Source organism: Brienomyrus brachyistius, chromosome 19 (assembly GCF_023856365.1).
Source record: "Brienomyrus brachyistius isolate T26 chromosome 19, BBRACH_0.4, whole genome shotgun sequence".
NCBI classification, from domain to species: domain Eukaryota; kingdom Metazoa; phylum Chordata; class Actinopteri; order Osteoglossiformes; family Mormyridae; genus Brienomyrus; species Brienomyrus brachyistius.
In genome coordinates, this window is record NC_064551.1 from 7,431,409 (window position 1) to 7,444,159 (window position 12,751).

General features: G+C 42.4%; 1 protein-coding gene across 1 annotated transcript; it reads left to right on the forward strand.

Moving 5' to 3' along the window:
- The first annotated feature begins 289 nt into the window (after positions 1 to 289).
- Positions 290 to 11,830, forward strand: znf512 (zinc finger protein 512). Its single transcript, XM_048986495.1, has 16 exons — positions 290 to 522; positions 1,337 to 1,435; positions 1,748 to 1,803; positions 4,670 to 4,728; positions 5,101 to 5,246; positions 5,858 to 5,941; positions 6,039 to 6,140; positions 6,305 to 6,429; positions 6,826 to 6,912; positions 7,007 to 7,102; positions 7,415 to 7,582; positions 7,801 to 7,998; positions 8,102 to 8,203; positions 8,306 to 8,368; positions 8,809 to 8,907; positions 9,573 to 11,830. Exons 2-16 carry the CDS (start codon positions 1,348 to 1,350, stop codon positions 9,981 to 9,983), a joined length of 1,884 nt encoding a protein of 627 aa, XP_048842452.1. The 5' UTR covers positions 290 to 522; positions 1,337 to 1,347; the 3' UTR covers positions 9,984 to 11,830.
- The last annotated feature ends 921 nt before the right edge of the window (positions 11,831 to 12,751 follow it).

Consider the following 12,751-nt stretch of genomic DNA (forward strand, 5'->3'; position numbering starts at 1 on the left):
TTCACTAGCGTTCACTGTTCATCTAATGACCTTCTAGCCCGCGATGTAATCGGTGCTGTTGTGCAGGGGTGAAACGCATAGCAGACCAACTGCATGGCAAAACCGAAATTACTACGGAGTTGTATTTTAATTAACATCCTCTATATCTGTCGGCGTCGGAGCAGAGCTCTTGTTTTTGGGCTGTATCATGACAGCTGTTTCCTACTGGCCGATGGCACGGAGCCGCCCCCTATGGAGTAATGAATGAGACGGATCTCCCATTTGCTAATACGGAATAGAGGGCGTTACGACAATGAAGTCATCTCGCCGCGGGGATGGTAATATGGTGAATTCGAGTGTGTCTCTCTTATCATCATCCGTTTAAAGTACAGCTGATAAAGATTTTCCAGCAATCGCGTCCTTGTGGTCCCTGCAATCCGATGCGAATAATGTTTAGCAAAAATAATTTGGAGGACAAAATAGCCAAATACAATACCGACGAGACGAAAGGGAGCAAAAAACCTATCTGAAAGCAAGGAAGAGGTATGGGTAGACATGTTACAGTGCAGCATTTGACGTTAATTCACAACAATTTAAGTTTATTGAGCATTGCGAGATTGCGCGTGCGACGGAAATATTGTCGTGCAGTAAATTGTGTCTGTTTTAATAACGTTATAAAGCGTTTATTTGAGTAGACTGCCGACAATGATGGTGGCTCTACAACCGTATCACACCACTACTGTGTTTCTCCCCTGATAAAAAGATAACGGGCATCTCTGAGTTCGGACTGTATTTAGTGTTTTTGTTAATTTAGCATTAATTGTGCACAAATGTTTGTTGGTGCAACAAGTGTTCCACGGTGCCATGCACAAATGTCTCCAATGTGATAGTGTTCTCTAATTTAACATCGTGTCCAGCCCCCAGCAAGGACTGATACAATATACTGTTGTGACAATAGGGTAACGTCCTCAAATCTGGCAGCCAAGACGGACAATATGCGTATTACACACCCAAATACCCCGGTGAAACGAATCCGAAATAGTTTCATGTTGCCTTCTGCGTTTTTATTCATTTGTTTGTTTATTATTGTGCCAGTTTTCTTCCGCACTAATCAACATTAACGTTCCCAGAACTGACAGCGCAGTAAAATAATTGCTTGGCAAATAATGAGAATGTTTGAAGAATAGCATTATTTGTAATGCTAATTTGAAGTTTGATTGTGCGGCGTGGGATTTATTGTCTTTGCTGTTGTTGATGTAAGGATTGGTTCAAGGCTTTCACAAAACGCGAGTTGAGTCTCTTCTTTAAGTCTGTTCCTTCCTGTGACCACTTGTTTGCTCCCGTATTCGTGCGGAAGGTGTAATTTAGATGGATCTCAAGTCAAAGAATGCCTCAGCTCCTAAGGCCTCCAGGAAGAGGAAAGGTTCAAGGGCAAACCCCAAAGGGAATGGACAAGGTACTGTTATCTTTGCAGTTTAGTGGTGAAAGCCATCAGTCTGTAGCCAGAGTGTGCAGATTCAAATCCTGAGAGTATAAAAACAGCCCCTTAACTTATTTTGCTTAAATAACTATTCTGTATAAATTATTAAAGTTTCTAATTGGTCAAAGAAGTAAATAACATTTCATTAAGCTCCCAAACTATAATATGTTCTCATACGACAAAAACATTTAAGCAGTTTCCTTAATTATTCCTTAGAATTTGTTGTTTTAATACGGCAATAGATGAGAGGAAATATATTTAGTGTTAAAGTTTAATTGTGCATTTCAGACTCCAGCAGCAATATGGACAAGAAGTGTAAATCAAAAGTAGAGAGTGCATCGAAGGTAAGGAAACGTTTGCTATTTCTAACACTTATTAATTGTGTGCTTGAGGTGTCATGTTGGAGAAAACGCATAAAATGAAATACACATTGCAACGTAAGGCACATAGTATCTATATTTTTTGTCAAATTGCAGTATATAACAATACTGTGTACACCCTTGTGCAATATCTCTGAAATGTTCAATTATTCTAAAATAAATTTTACATTTTTTTAATACCTTTTAAGTTGAAGTGCATGGCATTTGATATTATGTCTGTTTCAAAACAAACAGGTAAGTGGACTACATTGAAAATAAGGGCCCTAAAGTACAAACCCAATACAACAAAAATGAGTACATCTGGGACCAACCGCACCAAAGGTGATTGCACATGCAATTCCTAATTAAGCCAAGCTGCATGAACAAGAATATAAAATAAAAATAACAAAAAGAGAACTTACCCATGGGGATTAATAACGTATCATCATCTGTTATAACATGTGAACAGCACAGCTTTCACAGCACAGCTTTCAAAATACAGCTTTCATAGCACAGCCTTTACAGTTTTGGTCTGGGTTGTTCCTAGTGCAACATGTCTCCACATGGTAAGGGATTGCCTGACCAATTAAGAACCTAGATTGTAAGATTTCGTAGAGTTGGGAGACGGTACAAGATCCTCAGCAAGATACTGAACATTAACCAAAATACAGTTGCAGCAGTGGTTTGTAAGAGACACCCTAACCCACAACAGAAGGCACAGTGGCCGTCCTTGAAAAATGACGTTGTGCACAAATTGCTATTTACAGAAACTTGCAATGAAACAAAGACGATGCAAAGGACATTGCATGAAGTCAACCTCTATGGATGGCATCCAAGAGGAACCTATTAATCACAAAAAGTAACAGAACTGTAAGGTTAAATTTTACTAGTAAATAGAAAAAGAATTTTGGGAGCAGCGTGTGGCTCAGTGGGCTGTGCCTGTGATCAGAAGGTTGTTGGTTTGAGCCCGGCCTCAGCACATCTGTGGGCCCCTGAGCAAGGCTCCCTCCTCTCTGCTCCCTCAGCGCCACAACAGGTGGCCGCCCTTCGCAGCCAGCTAACGCTCACCATCAGAGAGCAAGCTGGGGGAGGTATGAAGAGACATTCTCCATGAGCATCAATAAAAGTATTTATTATCATTGTTTATTTTGCGGAGTTTGCATGTTCTCCCCATGTCGTCGTGGGGTTTCCTCTGGGTACTCCGGTTTCCCCCCACAGTCCAAAAACATGCAGAGGCTAATTGGAGTTGCTAAATTGCCCATAGGTGTGCATGTGCGCGTGAATGGTGTGTGAGTGTGCCCTGCGATGGGCTGGCCCCCCATCCTGGGTTGTTCCCTGCCTCGTGCCCATTGCTTCCGGGATAGGCTCCGGACCCCCCGCGACCCAGTAGGATAAGCGGTTTGGAAAATGGATGGATGGATGTTTATTTTGCCGGCACATTCTTTGGTCAGACGAAACCAAAATAAATTTCAGTCAGAAGGGATCCAGAATGTTTGGTGTAGACCTGACCAGGATGACCACGGTGACTGCATTGCGCCAGCCGTGAAACATTGAGGTGGATGTGTGCGGATACGGAGTCGCATGTGTGCAAAAGGTGAAGGGAGGGTGGCATTTACAGATGGCGCCATGAATGCAAGTTCGTAAACCCAATCACTGAGTGAAAAGCTGGCTCCCAGTCTGAGAGAGCAAGCTTGGCAGGAGAGGAATTTTCCAACATGACAACAATCCCAAACGCACTGGGAAAATCACACAAGAGTTTAAAGAAGGGAAAAAAGGACCTGGCCAAGTATCCCCCCCTGTCTTAAAACCAGTAGAACAGCTTTGGGGTCTTTTAAAGTGGAAGGTGGGGGTGAACCCCTCCAGCAAAGAGCAGCTGAAAAGAATGGTCTGTGAGGAACGGCAGGCAGTCTCTCCATGGAATTGTGTATCACTGGTGTCATCAGTGCCCAGGAGAATAGATCAGTCATCAGAAATATAATTAAATGAATGGATTTTCACTAATGAAGGTGTACTGACTTACATTCCACTTTGATATTACAGATGGAATTTTCATTATTGTTTAATTAGACATTGCTGTTTTTTTATTATGTCTTCATTCTTCTTGGGCTTCGGCTATAAACAAAAATGTTTGTCATTACTTGACATTTTTGTGATGTTGACATGGGGTGTACTTAGTTTTGCTATATACTGTACATGAAAACTGTATTTTCACAGGGCCCCATACCCTGTACTGGATGGACGGATAAACTCTCAGTAGCAATGAATTTACACTGTTGCAGTTTGTGACTCTGTTAAATGTATTCAGAGTAAGCTGCCGGGATTGGCTGGGACAGATTTGAGTTTAAACGTTTGCATACGCAGTACAGCGTATGGGAACATTAAAGACACGCATCTAATTTCTGGGAATATCTGTCTCTCATATAAAATTATAATACAGTCGATTATAAATTATTATTATTATACAGTAATGGGACTGTACTGTACCTCAAACTGACAAGTCACTGAAGCCAGGCCATGTTGCACATTTGTTATTACGAAACATTGTATATTTAACCTAAATTTTTAATATAATAGGCTTTCTGGCATAAGTACGACTTGTCCGTAAGGCTTACATTCTTAACACAAGGACTGCCTGTATACAGGAACAAAGAGCTGAGCTGAACTGTCACGGGGATTATAAAAAGATTCTCATTATGGGGGTCAAAGACCAACAGCCCCCTACCTGCAGGAATTTTCCGGTGAACCTCACCCTTCTGTTTCCAGCTGCCGTCTCTCCTCCTCTAGCCAGAAACCGACAGGTGTTACAACACTCTCTCTCTGCATTATAAACCCTTTTGCTCTCCTGTTACAGTCTGACAAGGCAGAGCAGCAGAAGGTGCAAAAGATAAAGAGAACGTATGAAAGAAAATCGTAAGTGCCTGAAGGATGGTATTTAAGCTGCTGTGTTTGTGACCATTGCCATTGTGGCTAGCAGGAGTCCTGACTAAAGTAGTTGAGAGAAGTCTGCATGTTTGTATGCGTAGATTCTTACTATCGATTAATTTGTCCATAGGAGTCTTATTGGCCTGCTAGATGCTACATGAGAAATTGTGACATTGGTAATGCCTGATGTGATTTTGGCGACTCCATATATCAGATGTGTGGGCCTTTCACTTTACTTTGGGGCTTGTCGCAGCATCGCATCCCACACTGGATGTCGGGTCGCACCAGTGATATACATTATACATTGCAGCCGTCGTTGGGCCCCTGGCCAGTGGCTGTGCTCCTTGCTGTCTCCCCCAGGTCCCAGTGCCCTGTGCCTCTGCCTACGGAGGTCTCCACCAGTAGGGCGTCACACCTCGCGCTGGCCAATGGCGGCGAGGGCTCTGCTAGTACGTTATGCCAAGCAGAGGCAAGGAGTGGAGGGTCCCGCTTGGAGACAGGACCAGGTGAGCAGTCCCGCCATGAAAGGAAAAGATCTTTTCTTAATTTCGTGTTTTTTGTGCTGCTTGTTAAGGTGTATGAGAATATGGAAATGAGAATATGGAAATGATTAACTACCTGTATTGCTTAGATAGCTGTAAGGCTAATGAAAAATTTACAGCCTGAAGTATTTTCAGATTCAGCGACTACTTTCAAAACAAAGGTTAAACCCCATAAATCAGGGGCCTGTACTACGAGGCAGGGTTACTGGCTTATTGGGGTAACTTGTCGAATTTAAGGTAGTCTGGGCAAAATGTAAGTGAACAAATATGAAGTCCATCCAAACTAAATCCGACAAGTTACCCCAATAAGCCAGTAACCCCGCTTCCTAGTACAGGCCACTGCTCATTTAGCACGAACTGTTTGTCTGTAGCATTTAGAACGCTTTGCCCAGTACCTTCGGAAAAGTTAATTATTGAGGCACCTTAAAAACACTCTGCTATAGAAATGCCTCTTCACTGGACACGTGAGGGACACAGGAAGCAGCCAGAGTGAAATATTCACACTCGCTCTCATCCCATGTGCTGTAACTCAGTATCGGCCAATGTCTTGTCATCTTGGTGTCGTTCTCACCCAGATACCGTGGCCAAGAGAAGGCGCAAGGCTGGGCGAGACGGCAAACTTTCCAGAGCAGCTTTGGCTGATGCAGAAAAACAGTCGGGTATTGCTAAGTGGTTTGTTTTTTTTTGTCTTTCTTTAATGTGAGATACTTCAATGGCATGACTGATATCATGCCTTATCATTCAATCTGTCTTTAGCTCCTCCGGGACAAAACCAGAGGCCCCAAAATGCGGAAAGAACCCGAGAACCAATGCCCAAAGACCGAGCGTCCAAGAAGAGTCTTCCAGTCTACACTCCTGGTGGGAGGCACTCATCCAACTTGCCACCCCCTACTCCCTTTTAGAAGGAACTGTGCTTCATGAGTGTTTAAGAATAGCGCTAGAAATACTGCCATCTACTGGCAGTGTGCTGTAGGTCACACCTACTGCACAGTGACATCAACATGTTTCCCATTCATGGACAGGGAGCCAGGAAGAGCAGTGGAATCTCCAGATTGTGGACAAAGGACGGGTCACGTGCCCAAGGTGCAAAACCGTCAGCAGGAAAACTGTAGATGGCTTGAAAAAACACATGACAAACTGCAAAGTGGTACGTATGACCATCCACACCAGGGTTCGGTTATGCCAAAATATTATTCATTCATTTTACTTTCTTGAGCTCCTCTCCAGGATAAGTGGTTGGAAGATGGATGGATGGATGTAGGGGCGGGCTGGAAACAATAATCAGCCAATTGGTGTTTGCTGCCGACTAGGGGGTCCTCCTGGGTATATTTTGCCAATCATGATCAACCAGTTGGCCACCAATTAAATTAAGCATTATCCATTAATCATCTACTGCAATAGGGTGAGTGCCCCTGGTATATACGCTATACAATGCCAGGGTTGAGGAAGAAAGACTGACCTCCCGGGGAAATTCCTAAACTGATTGCTAGTCCGCGCCTGGTTAAATGAATGAATTAATTACTTTTTCTTCTACATCCAATAGAATCCTTTTACGTGTCAACACTGCGGAAAGCAGTTAAAGTCGTTGACGGGCATGAAGTACCACATCATGGCGGACCACAACAACATGGTAATGGTCGTTCTTCATGTACTGGAGAATCGCCCCTGCAGACGTTCTGTAGGCCCTATCCAGCTTAAGGCCATTTCTCTGCTGCGTTCTCTAGCCCATGTCAGAGGACAACGAACAGGATGACCAGTCTGTGAAGGAAAATCTCCGAAAGGTGCTAAAAAGGATGGGGAAACTGAAATGCTCGAATGAGGTATGCCTTTCCTTATCATCCCAGCTCACACCTTTTATTCACCATTATGACTTTACCATTCTCTTGTTCAGCTGACATTTTTAGCTGGTGGCAGTTTTGGCTTAGACTGTTCTGAGGGCAAAAGGAAAAAAAGATTGGTTCTTTCTCTGGACCAATCAAATTGTAGAGGAGACGGGACCAACCAATCAGATTTCCTGACCCCACCTCCCCTAGTTGCTTTGACCAGTATAAGGTTGATAATGCGGACAGCTTGAAGGCTGTGATGCAGGGGAGGAAACGTCAATGTGGGTCACCCTGTGTCCCGAATCTCAGGGATGCAGTGGGAGTTTCACCAGCATCACAGGCTACTTGTACCACATGAAGAAATGTGGCAAGGAGGAGTCCGAGCTGGAGAAGCTGGTGCTAAACTGCAGACACTGTGGGAAGGCCTACAGGTCCCGAGCCGGCCTGGAGTACCACGTCAAGTCTGAACACAGCCCGGTGAGTCACCAGCTTCCACTCCCAGGGAACATGGCTTGTGTTCACTGAAAGATGTTTACGTGGTGTGCTGGTCAGTTGGTTGGTCGCTTGCTTGCTTGGAATCATAGTTTCTAAAACATTGTGTTTGTCTGTGATTTTGGTTGCTACCAGGACGAGAAAAAATCCTCAGCAAGTGTCCTCATGGAGTAGAGTCTAGCAGTAGTTGTGTTTTTCTGCAGAGTCCACTGAAGGCCCAGGATGATGAAAAGATCCCACCAAAACAGGAACTGGACCCAGAAAGGACCCCTAGCGGGAGGGTGAAGAGGGTATCCGCCCAGGTAGCTATCTTCCACCTGCAGGAGATTGCCAGTGAGGAGCTGCTGAAGGAGTGGCCCAAGAGGAAGGTGCAGCAGGACCTGGTCCCAGATGACAAGAAGGTAGAACGGCTGTGCTGAGCAGCTGACTGCAGCTTTGTAGGCCTAAGTTTCGAAACCCTGGTTTTACGCACATGGCTACGTTTCTGTTCCCTGGAATGCCTAGCTCAAGTATGCGCGACCTGGACTTCCTGCTTTCAGTCAGGAAGTTCTCCGCAAGTGGAAGAATGAAGTTAAGCTCCAACACAGAGTGCAGTGTCCAAACCAGGTCAGGCAGCTGCTGGGTTTGAACAGGGAGAAACTGTCAGGAGGCTGTTTTGGTGGGAACATTCATGTGTGCATCCTGCAACAACTTTATGGTCTCTTCCAGGGTTGTGACTCTGTCTACTCCAGTGTCTCTGGGCTGAAAGCTCATCTTGGACTCTGCTCAAGGGTACTGTGCTTTCAAACATCTGCCTAATTGCCCTGTACATTTTAACAGCATTGTCTTCCTCAATGAATGCCCCGATTCAAAAAGTCAGATTATAGATTGTCATTGATTGGTTTGGAAAATGCACCAAGGTATGTTTGTATCATAAACAGATATGTTTTAAAGAAAACTATTACTGGGGTAGTTCAGTACCCTATATCGTTCTAGGATTTGACCCAAGGACCTTCGTACCTTAAGTTTAGAGCTGTAGCCAATAACGATGGGGTACAGTTGGCAGACCCTTGAGAGTACTGGCCCAGTGATAATTAATTATTGGCACTTATGTTCCTGAACCACATGGCTCACTGATGTCACACAGAAGGAAAAAGGTTGCTTAAGCTTTATATTAGTTACTCACTTTCTGTATGAACAAAATTGAATTGCTATTGGTTTCCTTTGTCCAGGGAGACTTTGAGGCAGGGAAGTACAAATGTTTGATATGCGAGAAAGAATTCAGCTCAGAGAGTGGGGTGAAATATCATATCAACTCCATCCATTCCCAGGTAAGTGATGTATAGAAATTTCATGAAAAGGCATGACTCAGAAGTTCAAGTGAAACCGTAACCTGCTCTCAAAAAAGTGACTGGTATCTTGTTGGATGGCTATATGAACGTCGCTTCAGTTCCCAAACCTCTCCTCAGGGGCACCTCGGCCATTCCATGTACTTGCTCACAACCAGCTCACTTAATTAATTAACTTAATTAGTTAAATAATTTGATGAAGCATTATTTAGCCAACTGTGGCTTGCCAGTGGCCAAGTCAAATAATGCATGAGTAAATTGGACGGTTACTGCAAATACCGGGGTGACTTTCAGAAACTAAGCTGGCACACTTATAATAAAATTATAGTTTTATATCAATATGAAGATCATTTAGACATAATTTTCTTTGACTGCCTCAAAATTTTGCAAAGTACTGTCATAAGGATGGACTTCCCCAGGTTATTTAAATTTTTCTTTTATTCAGAATACTTTTGTGCTGGTGTTTCAACAATGTGAAAGATGACCAGGAAACTAGCTGAGCGATGAGTGTTACCACTAACACGTGCTTGTTGAAAAAGCAAATAGCTTGTAGTGCATAGCCTGTAGTAATGTGATTTGAACCTTAAACATTGAACCAATAACCCACCGGGCAATATTTAGATATTTTATGTTTCTGCTCATATCAGGACTGGTTCATTGTAAGTTCTAAACCCTCTAAGAGCTTTGAGAAGCTCCGGAAGAGGAAACCCAAGGAGGACCGTGTTAAAGCCAGCGCGGAACAGAACCCATCCCTGAGGTTCACTCCAGAGCCCAAGGGCTGGCCGGAGAGGAAGGCCAAAGCTGGCCCTGTGTCCAGTGTGAAGGCAACGCCGGGGACCATGGAGGGAGAGCGGAAATCAAAGGAGGCGCCGGGCGGCCGAGAGAAGGACTGCTACGACTTCAGCGGGAGCGACAGCCCCAGCAGTAGCTCCAGTTCCAGCAGCTCAAGCAGTGAGTCCGAGGCCGACGAGCCCGAGCCCCCCAAGGTTGACAAGTGGGCCTTGAAGAGGCCTGTGGCCCAATCCAATACTGCTAAACAGGCCAAGAGCACCTCCTAACTCCACCCACAGGTCACTGTGGGAACTACGTCCCTGGATATTCTGACTCCTAAAATCCTATAAGGTCCCTTTATCCGTGTCACTTTTAAGGTGCTGCTTAATACCGCGGTAACAACTAAGCTCATTATTCATTATCTGTTGCAAATTCTGGGTATTACAATATGGAAGTTTCATCTTATTTTGACATCATGTCTGCCTACAGGAAAGTAGTTGAAAAATAAAATTGAAAATCTCATACAAATTTGTCAGCTAGGTAGTTTAAATCCTTTCCTCTAACGCAACAGTTGTGTAAAGATTAGTATATATGCTTTGGTTTATGATTTGTTGCAGCGAAGTTAAATGAAATGTACAGTACAATGTACATGCAGAATATATCATTCAATGAAGCAGTTCTAATATGAAATTGGAATCTGAATTATCCCCACCTGGGATGCACTTGGGGTCAAAATCAACCATGGATATTTTATTCCCATTGAATATTTTTCATTCATGGCCCAAAGGATACAGTGTCTCACCTTGAATTTTCCCGGTAATCTCAATGATCAGCTCATTCCTGCCCTAGACTGACCATTTGAGTGATTTGGCCTTTTGGACAGATTATCCTACATGTACCAAAAGACTGAGGACATGAACATGATCGCCAAGACTACAGGGTATCACTGTAAAGGACAAACCGAGTATGAATTCGGTTAGATGAGTCCCTGTTTTTCTTAATTGATTACCAAAGTCATCAAGGAGAACCCTAAATAACATTTCTTGTCTCTGTTGCCTTTATGTGTAAAAGAGTTATGAAAAATTGTTCGTTTTTCTGCGGGTGACTCGCATTGAAAATGGTTTAAAATCCAAGCTGAATAAGAAGTGAATGCAAAACCAAACAATGTTGAAATTTTCTTTATTGTCTTCCACTTGCAACCTTTTCATTTAGCCAAATCCCGGCTTAGGTTTCCTGCCAGTTTTGTAACCCCCCCACTGACCACATCACAGGCTATGTTAGTTGGTTTCTTTTCTGTATATACAGTGTATAACAATAGCATGCAAAATTATTTTACTTTCTTTGTCTGTTGGATTGTGGAGCATATTTACGCATAATGGAGTTATGATATTTGATTTAGTTCGTAATATTTGTGTATTTATGTTAAAGTATATGCTTCAAAATGAAGATAATATTTATGCTTTTCTAATCTGTTATAAGGTAGCTGTTACTGTTTATATAGACATTGCTAAGGTAGCTATTGTGGATCAATCCAGCAAGTCAGATTTAATAATCACAGCTTTTAACGTAACCGTATGTTCCCTTACCAATTCAAAATGCTATATTTCTTTCTAAAATGATTTTACACCGTTATATCGTTGTATGTTCATTTGGAAAAAGTGCTGTATTGTTTTAATGTTACTGTGTTCAATTTTGAAATTCTTTTAAGGGTCGTATATATCGCAGTTAATTATGGTAACCAAAGGAAGATGTATGCACTTTTAACTTGGACTCTACTGCTTGACCTTCCATATGAAGGAAAAGTCATCGTTGCTACACTTGATTCAGTGAGTTTTTATTTCCCTGTGTGTTATGCCAGTTTTTAAGACTATGCTCATAGCGTATTGCCATGCTTGACTCTTTTTATTTTCTAAAACGTTATTCTTTAAAGGAATTATATTTTCCTTTTTGTGGCTTCTTTTATCCTTAAACAATTAGACTGTCTGCTTTTGAGTAGATACACTACCACTTGAATTGCTTGTATTGCACTTGTATTGATTTGTATTATTTTGTATTATTCAAAAGCTCTCTACTATTTTCTAGGTAAAGGATATGGATGATTAACACCTTGAATTAAATGTACATGTAAACACTACTATTTGGCCTTATTGGGTGTATTTTTAGTTTGGTCTCCCAGTGTTCCACAGTGTGACAATGGTCAGCTCATATAAGCATAGCTAGTGAATGTTTGTAGGATATTGGGTTAGGATGGTCGCAGATGAGATGTAATTGCATTTTCAAAGTTAACTAGACATACTGTAGTACAGATGTACTAGCAGCTATAGTAAGTATTTCAAAGATTTTGCTTTTAAACATTTAAAGTAACTTAAGATTTTGTTTTAATATGAAAAGTACATTGGTGGTTTCTTCCTGTGAATATACAGTCTTTAGACATCAGTTACCTCTCGAACACTTTGCATTAGCCTAGTTAAATCGCTTCAGGTGGCTTACTTCGCATTTATCTTATACTTTTCACAGTCACAAGATTATAACTTTGAATTTAAAATTTCCAGTTATCAAGAATTATAAAGCATTTTCTGTATAATTTACTGGTCCCTATCTCGTATGCTTTGTCCTCCTATCTTCTGTTTATCTTGGCTGGGGTCCTGTCTTAAGGCACACGGCTGGGGTAAATATTGGATGAGAAGCTAGTCTATTGCAGGTTGTACACACACACACACACACACACACACACACACACACACACACACACACACACACACACACACACACACACACACACACACAAAAAAAAAAAAAACTAGCCAGAAGAAACCCACATAACATGGGGAGAGCATGCAAACTCTGTGACATTCTCCATATCTCTCTATATACAATTTATTAATGTATACTCAGTGTTCGAAAGCAAACTTTAACTGGGATTTGGAAAAGATGCACCCATCCATTGTTCCAAGGCAAATGTATACGTAGGGGATATTAGAATGACAACTTCTAGGAACCGGAGCGATGCTCTTGAAAGATTTCGGTAAATTTCTGTGCCTGACGACGCGCCCTC